This window comes from Micromys minutus (genome assembly GCF_963924665.1).
Source record: "Micromys minutus genome assembly, chromosome: 30".
Lineage (NCBI taxonomy): Eukaryota > Metazoa > Chordata > Mammalia > Rodentia > Muridae > Micromys > Micromys minutus.
In genome coordinates this window covers 19629167-19647350 of record NC_137965.1, presented here as the reverse complement: position 1 = coordinate 19647350, position 18184 = coordinate 19629167, and the positions used below count along the sequence as shown (strand labels likewise).

The 18184-nt window shown below is 46.0% G+C and overlaps 1 protein-coding gene across 1 annotated transcript; it reads right to left on the bottom strand.

Annotated features, from left to right (window-relative positions):
• Nucleotides 1-14640, bottom strand: LOC308439893 (acetyl-CoA acetyltransferase, cytosolic). Its single transcript, XM_080941832.1, has 9 exons — nt 14500-14640; nt 13889-14023; nt 11472-11653; nt 9134-9251; nt 6249-6392; nt 5368-5490; nt 4476-4630; nt 1467-1577; nt 1-968 (listed from the first exon to the last, which is right to left on the bottom strand). The coding sequence occupies exons 1-9, from the start codon at nt 14552-14554 to the stop codon at nt 798-800; spliced, it is 1194 nt and encodes a 397-aa protein (XP_080797958.1). The 5' UTR covers nt 14555-14640; the 3' UTR covers nt 1-797.
• Between the last annotated feature and the right edge of the window lie 3544 nt (nt 14641-18184).

The following is an 18184-nucleotide window of genomic DNA, read 5'->3' as shown; positions in this document are numbered from 1 at the left end:
GTTTATTCGGCTTTCAATTCCAGTTACAGTTCATCATTTTGGGGAAGCCAAGGTAGATATTTGAAGCAGGTAACATCCGGTCTAGTCAAGCAGAGAGATAAATGCATGGAATCTGCTTGCTGTTTACTTTCAACAACCCAGAGGCACACTTGTTGTGACTTCCAGTCTTGACTAGAATAGCTGGAATAGCTACCCCACCACCTCAGCTTAGAAGAGGTCACTGAATCCAATTTCCATTACAGGATTGGTTTTGATCTGATCAATGGGAAACCACAAGACAATAAGCAAGCAGAGGTGTTTGAACAATCCAAAGTTAAAGTGAAGAGCCTGAAGTTCACAACAGAAGCCACATCCCCATTCTTTGAATGGATCATTGTGGGGGCTCTGCATAATGGTGTATGCCTTTAATTCAAGTACTTAGGAGGTACAGAAAGGTGGATCTCTGGGAGTTCAAAGCCAACCTCATCTACAAAATGATTTTCAGGCTATATGGTGAGACTCTGACTCAAAAACAAACAAGCAAAATCAATGATCAGAGAAAATTGTACCTAGAAAGCAAAGACAATAAACATGGAAGTTACGAAAATGCTGTTCACTCTGGAGCCCTTGATGACTGATTGGATTTCCCTTTTATTTATAAGTGTCAGGTGCAATGTCTTAGCCTTGGGTTTCTCACATTAAAGTACAGTAAGCTGTCCACCTGGGTTCCTGTCCTCATTTTGGTCCTCTGGTTCCACCTTCTGGTTAGTGTCTCTGATTTAACAAGAACTGTCCAAGGGTGGTGGCTGTGGGGCAGATCATCCTCTCTGAACACACATGGCGATCCCCATCCCACCCCCGATGCACAGGGCTGCAACACCACGCGTCCCACCCACTCTCTCTAAGGTGTGTAGCAAGGTCACTAGAATCCTGCAGCCAGATGCTCCCAGAGGATGGCCCAAGGAGATGGCTCCTCCATCGATGTTGACCTACAGGGAAGAAAAGCTTTAAGTCAGTCCTCTGTGGACACAGGCTAGTACTGGTTTTATCCCCCCCTCCCATGTTATGATAGCAAACCATTCTTTCTTTTTTTTTTTTTTTTTCAATGTAGGCTAGAAGTATATAAACAGAGTAATCCTCTCTAGTCACTTCTCCTAGCCAGCTTCAATGTCCCAAAGCTTAATTAACAGAACAAGGAAGCTGCCCTGAACCAAACCATCTTTCAGACTCAACTTTTCACTGTAAAACTTAGGAATAAATAGTGCCCGTGTGACACCTGCTGTCTCCTTTGTTTCTAGAATGTTCCACTGACTCTTATGTGAACTAACACACTCAGTTCTTTACTGTGAAAAGCAACAAAAACCCAACTGAAAGTTAACTTGTGTTTGTTGTGACTAGTCCCCACAAATGACCTCATTTGTCAAATTTCACAGCCTCAAACATGGATTGTGCAAGTCCCCTGGCACACTCGGCTTCCCACTGGTTACCTTCTCGGGGTTTAATCCAAGTTCTTTAGCTATGGCCGCAGACACCGCTGCAAAGGCTTCATTAATTTCAAACACGTCAACATCCTCCAGGGACCAGCCTGCCTTTGCCACCTACAGGAAAGATGAAGTGAAGTCAAACCATTCATTGCTAACATAAACATACAAGTTGCTGGAGAGATGGCTCACCGTTAGCAACACTTGCTTCTTCATGAGGACCGGACCTCAGATCCCAGTGCTCACCAATGCCTGTAACTCTAGCTCTATGACATTACATACCCTCTTACGGCCTCCATGGTCACCAGTACGTGCATGTGTGCACATACATGTGTACACACACACACACACACTGATAATTTAAATCGAAGAAAAAAATATATATATATAAAATATACGCCTCAAAGATACACCTCTCGTAGGGAACTGCTACTATCAGGCTAGGTGTGCGATTGTGGCCTGTGTTTGTAAGCCAAGGGCAGGGGAGGCTACAGTCAGCCTGCATGATACTTCAGCAGGAACCTCTGTCAGGATGGAGTGTTCTTTATGAGCCCTGCGACAAACAGTTCCCTCACTGAAGCTGATTCCATTCAAAAGGTAGATGATGTTCTCTAGGTAGATGTGGGAACACACACACACACACACACACACACACACACACACACACACAATCAGCACTTTACAAGCTCAGGCAGGACAGTTGTCTACATTTAAAGCTAGCCTGGGCTATAGAGCAAGGCTGAGCCTCAAAACCAAAAGACTGCATGCTAAAATTCTCTTAAGGTAGAAGTTTAAACTGTCCGAACTGTTACGTGCAGTTATACAGCATACTTGATCTGACTTAGAAGGATCTGGGGACTGGAGAGATAGCAGGCAGCACTAGCTGCTCTTCCAGGGACCCATGTTTGATTTCTCACACTCACATGGAGGCTCATAATACAGTCTGTAATTCCAGACCCAAGGGATCTGACACCTCCACTGGCACACAGTGGCTTGCAGACATACATGCAAACAAAACACCTATGCACATAAAATATAATTTTAAAAAAGCTGACATGGGGTTGAAGAGATAGTTCAGTAGGTAAAGTGCAAGTGTCCTGAAGTCAATCCCTAACCTCCCCCAAAAAGATTTATTTATTTATTAATTTATTTATTTATGATATGTAAGTATACTATAGCTGACTTCAGACACACCAGAAGAGGGCGTCAGATCTCATTACAGATGGTTGTGAGCCACCATGTGGTTGCTGGGATTTGAACTCAGGACCTTTGGAAAAGCAGTCAGAGCTCTTAACCACTGAGCCATCTCTCCAACTTCCACAAAACCCAATTAAAAAAAAAAAAAAAAAAAAAAAGGCATGAAGCATGGTGGTGCACCTATGACCACACTGCTGAAGGCTGGGATGGGCAGATCTCTGGAGCAGCTCTGCCAGGCCTACTTGGAGCATGTCAGACTAGTGTGAGACTTTGTATCAAAGATGCAGAGGAAATCACAGTCAGTTCGGTCAACTCAAGGAATAAAGCACTTGATGTCATGCTTTACTCTTGAGCTCTCCAGGCCCCACAAGTAGAAAAATTCCTGCAAGTTGTCCTCTGACTTCCACATGTGCACAACCGCTCCCCCACTCACTAACACACATGTGTGCATGTGTGCGCACACACACACATGTACACATAAACACCCCCACCCCAGGATGCCATTCTTTAGTGACAGTGTCCTAAAGGAGATGACCAGGAGATAAGAAAATAAAAAAGACATCTTTATGTGGCCAGAATATTCTGCATAAGCAATGTCTTATACCTTGCAAGCTTATTAGTAAGCACAGCACCTTATATACAGCTTTTAGGGGAGAAATGGGACAATGGGATGACGTCAGCAGAAAGCTGATCAATGTTGTACAAGAGGAACACCGGGCATCTTCAGTGTGCCACACACAGAGCACAAAATGGCCTTAGGATTGATAATTCTGTCTTTTCAGGGGCAAACACCAAGATCCCAGGGACTGAAACCTTAACTCCTCTAAGGCCCTGGCCACAGCTCTAGATTGGATCTTGCGAAGTCTGCTCCTGGGCAAGGACATTAAACTAAGTTCCCTTTATCCGTTCAACCAGACTTTGAGAAGCCTTGGATTGGCCTGGCTATCCACACACATATATAGACACAAAGACAGACACACACACACACAAACACGCAGACACACACACAGAAATAAAAACGTACAGACACAGACACACAAACACACAGACAAATACATACATACATACACACATAGACAGAGATACAAACACATACACAGTTAAGACACAGACACATACTAAAGAATTCCATAGTTAATTTTTTAAAATTTTATTTTGTGTAGTTGATTTGCCTGTACGTATGTAAGCAAGTGCATCCCATGCATGCCTGGTGCTGAGGATTTTAGAAGAGCCCGGGAGATCCTTTAGGACTGGAGTTACAGATGGTTGTTATCTTCCACACGGGTGCTGGGACTCTAACCCAGGTCCTTGGGAAGAACAGCTAGTATTCTTAACCCCTGAGCCATCTCTCTAGCCCTCACATATGTACTCTTTTTAAAAATATGAGGTAATATCCAATGTATCCTCTACCTTCATACAAACCCAAAGTCACACGTAAATACACAAGTATGTGATCCAGATGTGGGGAAACAAATTCACTTTAGGCTTGTGGAACACAATGTTACAAAAGGCAAACAGCAAGCAAAACCTGGTGGAAGTAACAGAATCTAGCGCATCATTACAGTTCAGAGTGAAAAGGGGAATGCTTAGTAAAGAGCTGCCCTCAGGTCAACAAAGCCAAGCTGAGGTCTGTCAAGATGCAGTAAGATTCGTGGTGCGAACCTGTGCTCTCAGTAGCTGGGAGGAAGAAGCTAAAGGCCTAAGAGTCCAAGGTTTCAAAGTCATCCTGAGTATGAAGGCAGCTTGGCCTATTGTCACAGACAGACAGACAGACAGACAACAAACCAAACAACTGAAAGGCTAGAGAGTAAGACTCACGGCTTGTTTGATGGCTGGAATTGGTCCTACTCCCATAACAGAAGGCTCCACACCAGCTTGTGACCAGGACACTACTCTTGCTAAAGGTCTCAGCATCCGACTCTCAGCTTCTGTCTTCTTCATAAGAACCACAGCAGCAGCACCGTCGTTCATTCCTGTGAACAAGCGACCTGGTGTTGACAGTGCTCCTTACCTTCAGGTATGGCCCAGGGCCTCTCCTTTTCCACCTGACAGCTTTAAGCTACTGACAGCAAAGACAGTGGCTGTGATTCAGGAATGGTCAAGTCTGCAGTGTGATACTGACCACACAGCCTTAGATTCCCCTCAAAAGCAACAGAGAGGGAGAAGGATACGGAATAAACAAGCCTAGCCCCCATTCCCAGGTACAGAGACTTTCCAGAATTTGAAAAGTGTGAGGGCAGATAACCTCTGAAGCTTTTTTTTTTGGGTGTGTGTGTGGGGGGGGGGGGCTGGGTCTCTTTAGCCTTGGGTGGCCTGGAATTACCTATGCAGACCAAGCTGGCCTCAACCTCACAGAGCTCTTGTGCAGTACTGGTAATAAAGAAGTACCTAACTTCAGAGTTTGTTTTTTTTTTTCCCTTTGTGTAAACCATGTTGGCTTTGAACTCACAAAGCACTGGGATTAAAGGTGTACAGCACCACTGCTTGAACAACTTCAAAATTTTAGTTTTGTTTTATGTTTAAACGTGTATGCTTAGTGTAGCTGTCAAGAAAGCAAATCACTTCATTCAGTATAGATTAACAGTCCAAGCATATAGAAACCATAAAAATTTCCTTTAAACATACTTTACGAATCAAGTTGTGTAGAAAGACATATTACTTGGTAGACCTCAGAGTTGGTATTTTCCCCAGTACCCTTCGGAACTCAAACCTGAAGCATTTGCTGGGGTGACCGTTCCTGTCCCATCAGTAAGAAAGTAAGGTTTCAGCTTGCCCATGGCTTCAAGGGTACTCCCATGACGAGGAAACTCATCGATTTTCACTTCAGTGAGACCTGCAGAGAGCAAAACCAGTTACTTGGAATAAGGGCAGAGAAGCCAGGGTTCTGGGACAGGGGACTTCTCAGAATCAGGAGTGACATTTGGAAGAAAGGTCTATTACCCACTTCCTCTCCAGTAGGAATCCCTAACTGCATGCTCTCCCATGAGCACTCTTGTGACACACTCACCCTGTGTTTCAATCCACAGCCCTTCCTAAGGACAGCTGTTTGTGTTGGACACAGGTTTGGGTTACAAGTGAGTGGTCAGAAGTGGTACAATCCCCCCTGGATGAGCTGGGCATCAATGTCAGATCATGGCAAGTTCCATAACAAGATGCTTCCTCTGTAAGTCACATGGGAGTGCCTGGAAAGACTTTCTTTAAACTGCATAGGAGAGTCGTGTCTACTGTGAACCATAGACCTGAGGCTCCACGTCTCAGCCGTGGACACTTTAAGATGACAGTTCCCCGTGTGACCATACCCGGCTGTGTTGACAGTATTTTCCAGCCAGGTTGGCTGACACACACCTATATTCCCAGCACTCAGCAGGCAGAAGCAGGAGGATCAGGTGGAGCCCAGCCTGGTCCACACAGTGAGCACTTAGCCATCCAGGCTGCACGGCAGGACCATGTCTCAGAACACAACACACCACCACCTGCCTCCCACATTCAGATGTACAACACCCACACCTTTACAACCACAAATCCCTCCACACATCCTCGCGGGCATCATTCATGCCTACAAACAGTCATCCCTGGGGCCTCCACACTCACCCTTTCTGGACGACACCAGCACCGGCACAATCTCCTTGTCAAAGTGGCCAGCCTTCTGCGCATGCTCCGCCCTGTTCTGGGACAGAACTGCCACCTTGTCCTGGGCCTCTCTGCTCACTTGCCATTTTTTGGCTACGTTTTCAGCTGAGCAGAAGAAAAGGCAAAAACAGCATATTCATGAGCTGGGCTTTGGTAGCTCAGGTGACTCATATTTAAGTCTCTCCCTTTCTATGTCTGTAAACTGCCAGAAATCGGTATCCAGATTCACCAGGGATACTGCTGCCTCTTTTCCTTAACATCTCCTATATGAACCTTCTGAGAGAAAGTGCGAGGACATAGACTGCCCCTTTCCTTTGTGGATGGCCTGCAGGATAAAGGTGCCTACTGCCATGTCCCCTGGGAAGAACATGGCAGAGGGAGAGAACTATAGCAGGTTTCCTCTCTCACTTTTTTTAAATCAGAAAGTGTAACATGAATGTGAACTTATCTTCAGACCTTCCCTCGGCTGTACTAGACTCAGGAGTAAAGCACCTGAGAGGCCATGATTGACGTACTAGGCAGCAGGGCGGCCATGATGGAGCAGGGTCTGTGAGTTTAGGCCGCTCACTGCTCAGGACCTGGTCCTCTTCCTTATCGCTATCTTTACATCTATCTTCAGACTACGATGCTCAAGCTTGATATTCTCTTTTAATTTAAAAAAGATTTATGGGCTGGAGAGATGGCTCAGTGGTTAAGAGCACTGACTGCTCTTCCAGAGGTCCTGAGTTCAAATCCCAGCAATCACACAGTGGCTCACAACCATCTGTAATGGGATCCGATGTCTTCTTGTGTATCTGAGGAGAGCGACAGTGTGCTCACATATATAAAACCCCTTTATGTGCCTATGTGTCTATATATGCACCCTGGGCAGTTGTCCATGGGCCACAGCATGAGTGCTGACATGGCTGCTGGGAGATGAACTCTGGTCCTCAGAGTACAGCAATTTTAAACAGTGAGCCGTCTCTCTAACCCACGGCTTGGTACTTGTGACGAGCAGATAAGAGTCCCTTTCTTTCATCACACTGTCTAGATTCCTAACTGAATAATGGATTGTTGGTATATGTAATAACTCTTTATGTCTGGTGCCTCTGGAGATCAGGTTTCTACATAGTTTTGTTTTGTATAGAGCCCAGGACACTGCACATGCTAAACATACATGTGTGTGTATACATATTCAATAATATTTATATACACATAAATATATATAACACTATATATTTTTTTCTTTCTTTTAAATGTGTATTGGTATTTCAGGGGCCTGTGTGAGGGTGTCAGACCCCCTGGAACTGGAGTTACAGACAGCTGTAAGCTGCCATGTGGGTGCTGGGAGTTGAACCTGGGTCCTCTGGAAGAGCAGCCAGTATTCCTAACCTTGAGCCATCTCTCCAGGCCCAGGACCTAAATATTTAATAAACATCTTGGTGATGTTCATGCAGGTAGTCTGGATGTCACTTAAGAAACCGGCTAGCTGGGAACAGTGGCAGGAGGATCTTTGTGAGTTTGAGGCTACTCTGTTCTATAAAGTATGTTCTAAGACCGACAGAGCGTCACATAAAGACCCTGTCTCAAAATCAAGCAAACAAACAAACAAAAAAAGGAAAGAAAAAGAATCAAGCAAGTAAGCGGCCAGCTACTAGGGTAACAAGGATAGGACTAATTTTCTGTTGTCACGGGAACAGAGAAACCGGGAGTCCCTGTTTGTCACCTTCCTTACATCTGCACTGGTCTCCTGTGTGGATGCTGTAGCCCTTTCCATGTTGCCTTGATCATATGACTCATGCTTCTCATAGAACCAATGGGTCTGTAGTGCTAGCAAGGGCCAGAAGAAGGTGAGATCCCGGAAAAATGGAGTTGTAGATGTGTGTGAGGTAACCTGAGGGTGCTGGAAATGAACCTAGGTTCTTTGGAAGAGGAGCTAGTGCGTTTAACCACTGAGCCATTTCTCCAGCCCCAGACCAGGCTAATCTAAAACTTCCAGATCTGTCTGTTACTGCACCTCAGGTTCTGGGATTAAAGGTGTGTGCCACTGTGACTGTTAAGTCCTTAAAAAACGTGTTTACTTATTTTTTAAATTTATGTTTAAATTTGTATATGTGTGAGGCTGAATTAGCTCATGCACACGCTATGCTCATAGTGCCTTTGGAGGCCAGAGGGCACAGGATGTGGGTGCTAGGTACCACACTGAGATCCTCGGCAAGAACAAGTGCTCTTGACCCCTGAACCATCTCTCTAGGTGACTGATACTAGTCATCGTTCTACTGGTAGTTCAGGCATTCATCAGCAACATGTTCCTTTCAGGAAGTCACTTGCTGCCCTTTCGGGTTCATAAGTTAATTTTCTATTACTGCCTCTCTCTCTCTCTTTTTTTTCCTCTCTTTTATGACCTTAAAATCTGTCATCCGGCTTTCCTTTCCAGGTTTCTTATCTCATCTTGTGGCTGTTTTATATTGGTATCTGCCCTCTGCGAGTAACATGTGGGTGACACACTTTTTGTTGGCACTGTAGGAAATGTTAAGAATACAATGGGTGAGCTACATGCATTTCGAAGGCATGAACTCTTCTTGACTGTGTACAAGGCCCAGCAAACAAGTCCTATTCTTACCAATCATATCATTATGACAAGCTTCTGCATCAGGCCATCTAGGGAAGCTCCAGGAAGATTCCACCATCACACATAGCCTATGACTCTATGGATACTACCCTTTGCCTCAGCTTCCTGACCACATAGATGGTGGACAATATATGGAGGTGGGACAGCCACCAGACTCAAACACTATGCAAAAGAGACTGTCACATACTCTTGTAAACCATTTTAAAGCTAGTGTTTGCAGGTATATTGGCCTTACCTGTGATGCCCATGTGGTAGTTGTGAAACGCATCTGTTAGACCATCACAGAGGATGCTGTCAGCCAGTGGCACCTCACCCATCTTGACGCCTGTTCTCAGGTGAGTCAAGTGAGGAGCCTGGACACAGGAAGGAAGAACAGATTCAGGATGGTTCTCACTTGTCCTCTCAGGATCCCACACAGATTCAGGACGGTCTGGCTTGTACTTCCTCCCTCTTCATTACCCATCAAGCCCTTCTCCTCACTACCTGCTCTTTCTCGTCAGGACCTAACACCTCTTGGTGTCAGCAGACACTCCCACCTGCCTTCTCTTAGCAATCTTTGTCTATTGCTTGCTCATTTCTGTCTCTCGGTCAAACCTGTCCATCCTGCGTCTTAATTGCTTATGATTCTATTATTTCCTCCGAGATGGACAAGTATGACAAGGAGGTGGCATAGAAACCTAACTCCTGAACTACTTTCAAAAGATGTCATGTGTGTGCATGAATGAGATTATGTGTACCATGTGAGTGTGTGACAAAGGTGGCCAGAGGGTGTGGGATTCTCTGGAGCTGGATAATAGGCAGTTGAAGGGCATAGGCCATGGATGTTAAGACCTGAACTTGGTCGTCTGAAAGAAGAGTACAAGCTCCTCAGCACTGACTTATTGCTCCAGCACATCGAGTATCTATTTGGGAAGAGACATAATACCCACAGGGAGAATATTCAGGTTATAAATGCACTAACAGGAGGTTTCTGAGTAGAAAATATTCTAACTTTCAGCAATTAAAAGCAGCATGAATACAATGGAATATTAATAGACAAGAAGTCAACAGAGGTATTAATCAAAGTAATTATATATATACATATATAAATATAAATAAAATGATATAGTTTAATAGTTTTTTTGTTTCTTATTTTTAAAAACTAAAGTAACAAGCCGTGCATCTAAGTGGGGGCTCTGGTCATCAGTACTCCCACCTTTAAGTTGGGAACAACAGCACTGACTCCATATTGGGTCTTGTGATCATGCACAACAGCCCTGGGTGCTGGTATCCAGGTTAGCACATCTAACCAGAAGAACTCCATTCACTCTGTGACCTTCAGCCTCCTCCTGAGCTCTGCAGTGCTGAGCTCACTGGGTCTCTGACCATGGATTCCTAGGTCAGACCTGGAGCACAGGAAAAAGATGCTGGACCACTGCAGTGCCAGCCTGAAGGACAGCACTTGGTGAGAGAGATGATAGACAAGGATGGAAGCCTCCTGCAGAGGGGCCGCTCTCCATGATCCCCAGCTACACTGGCTTCTGAGACAAGGGCTTGTATGTGATCCAGGCTGGCTGTGAGCTTCAGGACTCAGGCCTCTCAGCCTCAGCTCCTGAACAGCAGGGCCTGGCATGCTTCACCAGGGGCGTCATTTACATGTTCTCCCTACCCTCTAGGAGATCAGTGGAGTCTGGCCTGGGGACCGTCCTGAACAAAGGCCAGGACAAAAAGGCTAACTGGCAATGTGTGACTTGACTCTGCCTCCCAGTGGAAAAGCAAGTCCAAACCAACTCAGCCTGATTCTTTTCCCCCTCGAGTCTGGGATCTGAAGTGAAGATCTGCACTGCCGAAGCTCCTTGTGCTTTGTGTGCAGAACATGGTGTCGATTATTTGAATGGACTGTTCTGACCTCTGGCGTCTCGTCAAAATTAGAAGAATGCTTTCTAGAGATGAGCTGTACCTAGGAACAGGATGCTCCTGATTCTCAGATCTTACCTAACTTGTTGGAGTTCAGTTGCCCTAGTATTTTAAGCTGTGGGTCAGTCTCTCTAGAAGTTCAATGACAGAATGAACAAGGGATTTCTAAACAGCTGAGCTCACGCCTCATTGTCTCTCTCTGCTCAAAGTACATTTAGAGTCACCTCCACAAAACCAAAGGTAGGGCTAGTACTTGGGTGGGTACTGATAGGTGGATTTCTGTGATTTGAAGCCAGCCTGGTATGTACGTAGAGTTTCAGGCCAGTGCAAACTAAAAAGGACCCTGTTTAAACTAGGGAACTGGGGTAGCAGGACAAGGTGGCACACACTTTGATTATAGCGTTCAGGATGCAGAGACAGGCAGATCTCCAAGTCTGAGGCCAGAGTGGTTTAAAAGGGAGTGCCAAAACAAAGCTACACAGAGAAACCTTAGAGAAATGATATTGTCCTCCAGCTGCCTGGCTGGCGGGCTGTTCTTCACATGGGATTTCTCATCCAACACGGAGAGCAATGGGCATTCAGGCAGGGGTCAGGCTGAGTCATTTTCTGTCTGTCCCTCAGCAGGACACGCCCCCTAGGTGACCAGGATGGCGAGTGAGCAGCACCTTTGCACTTACCTTGCTCATATTCTCCATGCCTCCAGCAACCACAATGGTGGAGTCGCCCGTGGCTATGGACTGGGCTGCAAGGCACACGGCTTTCAGGCCCGAGCCGCAGATCATCTGGCAGCTCCATGCTGGAACCGAGTAGGGGATCCCAGCACCCACACTGGCTTGTCGAGTGGGATTCTGCCCACAGCCTGGAACAAGGAACACAGAAGCCTCAAAGTCTGTGGGTGGAGACCCCTTTGGGGGCTGTGTATCGGATATTTACGTTACAGTTCATAACAGTGGCAAAATATGGTGAATTTGACAGTTGCAGTGGCCACATGAGGAACTGTACCAAAGGGCTTGCTGCCTTAGGAAGGTTAGGAGCTGCTGCCCATGAAGGAGAAAGTTTTTTTTTTTTTTTCCAAGATTTATTTATTTTATACATTCTGATCTCATCTGATCAACAGGGCATCAGGTCTCATTACAGATGTTTGTGGCTGGGATTTGAACTCAGGTAATCTTGAACTCAGGCAGTCAGTGCTCTTAGCCACTGAGACATCTCTCCAGCTCCGAGAAAGGTTTTTAAAACATCAGGGTTCAAGTGTGGGCTATGCTGCAGGAGACTGCATGATACTTTAGCATGCCTTCAGCCCAGCTAAGTCCCCACAGCAGCAGTGAAGCCTGTCCTCCTCTTTTCCTGTCACTCTAGTCCTGGGACAGATGCCACCTTTGTGCAAATGCTAGATTTTTCAAGGAAAGGTTCCTCCTTCTCAGTGTTTCTGACACCATAACACAGAACCTTAAGATCTTCATATGTAGAGAGAACTTGACTTTTCCTCCTAGTAGGCAAGAACTTAAGTAAGACCAAAGGTAGCAGACAGCTAGCTACACTTCTGTAAACACAGCAGAATTCAGGCTTGCAGAACATTGTGTGTGCTCCCAGGCTTGGGGCACAAGATACCTAGGGAGAAAAGAAGGGTTACTTAAGGAGGAAATCTGTGCACAAAAGTGATGCATTATATCATGCTGGTGTGGCAGCTCACACTTGTAATCCCAGCAATTTGTAAACTGAACCAAATGTTCAGTTCGAAGGCATTCTGAACTACATTATGAGTGAATTTCAGGTTAGCCTGCACTGTATAGTAAGGGCTTTTCTCAGAAAGTAAAAAATAAAACTAAACACACTTAACAAAATCAGAACCAACATTTCACCCACGATTTCCTCCAGCTGCCAGCATGAACAAATAAAAATCCCACTTCCTTAAAGGTAGCAGAAAAGTGATGGAATTAAAACTCTGAAATGTCAGTCACACTCTCCGACATAATGACAAAGAGTGGTTCCCTCCTTTGCAAGTTCCAAATACACATACATCTATGACCTTGCCTTAGAATGTTTGTTAGAAAATACTAATTGGACACTGCCAAAAAACTTAGGGACTATATTAACTAGCGTCATTAATCTGGGGTTTGTTTAGAAGTAAAAAACACATAAATTATTCATCTCTTTAATCCTTGCCCTCGGGAGGAAGTGGTAGGTGGATCTGAGTTTAGGACAGGCCAAGGCATCAGACAACTTTCTGGCTGAGAGTAGCAGCTCCTGCCTGTTCCAATGACTCAGGAGTTAAAGGTAACAGGTCGGAGAGAAAGATTGTGACAGCAAGTTCTGTAACAGTGATTCTTCGTATATACAGATGTTGCAAAATCTAGCCTGTGTAAGGATGTGAAATCAAAACCATTCTAGCTCCAAGTGCGTCAAATACGAATATTTGACACAGCACACGTACAAACGGTCTCTTGACAGACTGAGAGCAGAAGCTGGTACTGAATATTAACAGTTTTCTCTACAGCTGATTCAAATGTGTGCTGACTGAGCACGGGACAGGAGGTGAACTCATGACTCATGCACGCTAACCACACACTTCACCACTGAGCCACACACCCAGGCTCCAAACCAATTATCAATACAAATGGTCAGTGGTCACTGTCCAGTCACTGACCAACAGGAATCAGAGGTAAGATGAAGCATTCTTAGACACCCCTGTCTTCCTCCAGAGAGTCCCCTAGGAGTGAGGAACAGCCTAGCTCACGACAAGCGGACAGGGGTAGCTGTTCTGCCTGCTGCAGCCTCACTTGCAGGCCGGGCACAGTGCCAGGCCCACACTTACTGACTGTGTGCCACTTTAGAGGTATGAGGAGAACAATGCGTACTTTCCTATGCATCAGGCGGGCCCTGCTTCTAACAATGCAAAGGCAGCACAGACCAGTGTCTAAGATCACTCAGATCAAATGCTCATAAGGAAGCTGTAACTTCAGCTAGAGGAAGGGAGGACAGAAAGAATCCTGGCAGAGGGAACTCCAAAGCAGTGTAAGTTGGTTGGTGGTAATGTGTATGCAAATAGATGGTTTGTTTCTAACGACCCAGACCAGGGCTACTGAGGAGTTACCTGCCGTCAAAACGTGTCCAAATATGACCTCAGACACCTCTTCTGGAGCCACCTTGGCTCTCTGCAGGACTTCTTTGATGACAGTTGTCCCCAGGTCATGGACAGGCACGGTGGACAGGGCACCATTGAACGAGCCTATAGTGGACCGGGGAAGAGGGAAGGCATCTTAACCAAGAGCACCCTGAGGACCACCGAGGGGGTGGATGGAGCAATATGCTTTTCAAACAGAAACGGCTGAAGCCGAGGCGGGGAAAGGCGATGGAGATTTCCAGGACAATGACAAGGCCAAGGCCTGCCTGGTGGACCAGCTCAGACCACCATCTCCCGGCCCCCCGCCACCACAGCGTGATCAATGGTGCCGCTGAGCGGACCAATCAGCGATCAGGAGAGAAAGCGCGTCCCAACTCCAGCCAATAGGTGAGACTGGCAGAGCGGTGGCTCTACTGCGAGAAACCAATCGTAGTACGAGGGGCGGGGCCGCGGGCGAGGCGCGAGGCACCGGGCAGTGGAGTCCGCAGCCGCCCGCCCCCTCCTTGTCACGCGAGCCCAGGTCTCCGCGCACCTGTCGGGGAGGTGGGTCGCAGGCCGAAGTGACCCCGCGGGACACTCACCTATGGCGGTCCGCGCCGCTGAGACGATGACCACGGGGTCCGAGCCTGCACTCATCTTGTAGGTCCGCTACCTACTAGCTCTCAGCCTTGGGCCGTCTGCGACTGAGGTAAAACTTCTTCCAGCCTAACAGGCCGTGCTGGGGGGCGGAGCTATGACCTCCACGCCACGCCTCCTCACGCCTGCGCAGGAAGCTGGGCGGGTCTAAATCCAGGATTTGAGATGAGGACTCTGGTTTGGTTTGGGGTGGGTGCTATCTGCACAGCCTAGGCGTGTCGGGTTAGTGGGCTGTTGAGGATCTAGGGATGTTGTGTTGGAGGTAGACAGTCTAGGGGTGTCGTAAATTGGTGTGACGTGCAGACGGTCTAGGAGTCTTAGGTGGGGTCGGATGTAAACGGTCCAAGGGTGAGATTTTTTTTCTAGCCTAACCTTTCCGGAATAGGCGTCTCCTGTCTCTTCTGGAAGGTCCTCCTCCTCAGCGCTGACAGCTTCTGAGCGCGTAGCCTCTTTACAGAGATCTTTAGGGCAAATGCATCTCTGCTGTCCAATCCTTTCAGACTTATTCAGCCAAAGTCAGAATCTGCCAGACTTTACTTAATTTTCTGGCTTGTGTCATTCATGCCTTTTGCAGACTCCCTCTGGCCATCCCCCAGCCTCAGTCCTAGCACAGCAACGGGGCAGCTAGTGTCCCCAATGTCTTGCAAGGAGAGTCATCCTGCATTTGCCTCTGCAGCTTGCTGGCCCACAGAGAATGCCATCTATTTAGGAAATTCTGTGGTGGAAGGAAAGGCTTTCTAAGTAAGTCCTGCCATCGGTGTGGGTCAGTGGATCAGTGGACAGTGAAGTAAGAGACCAGCATCACAGGTTGTGTGAAAGAAAAACAAAAAACAAACAAAAAAAACCAAACAAACAACAACAATCAGTCAAGTTGGGATATCCTCCTGAAATGTAAAGCAAACTGAAGAATTAAGATTTTTAAGAGAGGTGGATGCTTCAAATAAGATGGATAAGTAGGCTCTAGAGATGAGGCCAAATTCTGGATTGTGGTCCGTTTCCTCATGGGTCTATGATATGCAAGGGACTCCCATGTTCCTTACATTTTAAAAATGTGTATTATTCTACGAATATGAATGTTTTGTCTGCATATATGTCTGTGTACTGTGTGACCATGCAGTGCTGGAGTAGGCTGGAAGAGGTTGGATCTTCTGGGACTGGAGTTAGAACAGGTTGTCAGCTGCCCTGTGAGTCCTAGGAACTGAACTCTGGCTCTCTGGAAGAACAGTAAGTGTTCTTAACCCCTGAGCCACCTCTTCAGACCTCATGTCTATCACATTGCTTCCTTCTTTAACAATTTATTTTTATGTTTTTTTGTTTGCATGCATGTATGTGCACTTTCATGTGAGCCTAGTGTCTGCAGAGGCAAGAAGAGGATGCTGGATCCCCTGGAACTGGAATTGCAGACAGTTGTAAGCTACCCCATTGGTTCTAGGTACCAAACCCAGGTCTCTGCAGGGGCGGGAAGTGCTCTTCACCACTGTGCCACCTTCTCGGCCCTGTTTCCCCACTACTCAGGCTACTCTTCTTGTGGCTTTCCTCTGACTGCCCCTCACCCACCTTTGCAGCAGCTCCCTGGGAAACAGCATGTTCACCCATCACTTCAGCTACCACCAGTTATGCTGACAACTCCGGAATCCTTTCTAACCTTGTTGCCTGTGAGCAGACTGGTCCTCTCTATTTAAACTTTGTATAAAAATGTCACTTTATCACCTCAAGCCCAAACTCATACTCACCTCTTCTGCTTATTTCTTCTGACTGAAGAAAGTCCCAGTGAGTGGTGTGACCTTTTGTTAGCTAAGCTAGAAATCTCTGGAACTTCACCTCGGCTTCACCTCCTCCAGGAAGCTTTCCTAAGAAGCCTTCCTAAATTCTACCCTCGGCTCTTATACTTAATTTTTGTTTGTAACCACATAATTCTTAGTTTCCAATTTTCTCTATTATGCTATGCACAGTACTCTTGATTCCTTCTTATGCTGTATATTATATACGCCTATCATATATAATAAAATTGTCATTTTGAAAACTGACAAAGGAGGATGAGGAGCTCAAGGGTAGACTGGGCTTCATGAGTCTTGGCTTTGTTTGTTTTTAAGAAAAACAAACATGGGTCTGTGGAGTTTGCTCACTGAATATAAAGTATTTGTGCTAACAAGAGGACCAGAGTATAGATTCTGAGAGAGACTGCATGTAAATGCTGTGTGGATGCAAAAGTCCACCTCTAACTCTAGTCTCAAGGCAGAGACATGGGATCTTGGGCTGGAACAAGCTGGGCTAGTTACCTTGGCTGTATTGCTTAGCTGTTGGCTTACTGATCAGCCATGTCTCAAAAGAAGATACAAGACCAGTACTGGAGTAGGCTGGAAGAGGTTGGATCTTCTGGGACTGGAGTTAGAACAGGTTGTCAGCTGCCCTGTAAGTCCTAGGAACTGAACTCTGGTTCTTTGGAAAAATAGTAAGTGCTCTTGAGGAAGATCTCTGACACTGATTGCAGGGCTCCATACATATTCACTTAAAAAATGTGCAGAAATACTTTCTTCTAGGGACAAGTTGTGTGTTCACTGTCTCTTTCCTGGAAGTGGGAATTATAGATTGTTGTGAGCTGCGTTATGGATGCCAAGAATGGAACCTGAGTTCTCTGCAAGAACATTAATTGCCCCTCATTACTGAGCCATCTCCAGTCCGTAGAATAGTTTCTTGAATAACACCTAGATCTAGATTCACATGCTATTAGGCTGGGGGTGGGGGGTGTATTAGTGCTACAGACTATTTGTCCTGAAGGGGTCTTGCAATCATTCTGAGGAGTCCACCTGTCAGGAAAATGCTGTTTCATGGTTATTCATTTTACAAAAGGCCACATTAAACACAGCTGAGAGGACAAGCTCATCTGTTCAAGTGTTTCTGCAATAAGCCCTTTTTACACATGGTCACACTCATCTTTGCAGTAATAGCATTCACTCTAAGATAGTGGCTTCAGATCAGCCTTTTCTCAATCCTGCTTCACCCTCTCAGTGTTTTGAACACACAGCATAAAACCGCTACCACCGCAACCAACTGGTCACTCACCGAATTAAGGCTGATAACTGGCCATCTTCCAACGATAGACTTAATGCTGCTTTCAATTCCTTTTATCCATAAATTGTTCTTGCTTTTTAGATAACTTGGGTTGTGACCATGCTGAGTGTACCACTGAACCACACCCCATCCTCAAATTACTTCCAAGGACTGAATTTAACCAAGCTTGTTGCCTTATTAGCCTGCCACCTTTATGTATTTTTATTATATTTAAGCTTTTATAATTAGCATTCTTACTGCACAGCCATCAGGTTCATCATTTCTGGCTTCCATCTCCAAATACCTGGCACAGTAACCTCAGATTGCCCTCCCCTGCTCTGGCTTTCTTTTTGTTCTGTTTCTTCTTCCTCTTATTCAAAAGCATGAAGGGAGCAGGAAAACATTAAAGGCTGAGCTGAGAACCATGTTTGTCACCTGCCAGCATAAGAGTGGATGTTGTCAGGGGAGCTTAAATAGTCCTCGAAGTGTTGCAAAAGTATTGCCAATCTTGGCTGTCATTGCCACATTTTATGAAAAGAACGATGGCAAACTAAGGATGATGTAAATCTGGCATTCATA

What these genes read in the sequence shown, in the direction of transcription:
- LOC308439893 (XM_080941832.1), bottom strand. Translation starts at nt 14,554, where the DNA reads ATGAGTGCAGGCTCGGACCCCGTGGTCATCGTCTCAGCGGCGCGGACC. An exon ending in CTACCACATGGGCATCACAG is followed by an intron (nt 6,393 to 9,133) that starts GTAAGGCCAATA and finishes TCTTCTGCTCAG; the next exon opens with CTGAAAACGTAGCCAAAAAA. An exon ending in TTGGATTAAACCCCGAGAAG is followed by an intron (nt 969 to 1,466) that starts GTAACCAGTGGG and finishes TCTTCCCTGTAG; the next exon opens with GTCAACATCGATGGAGGAGC.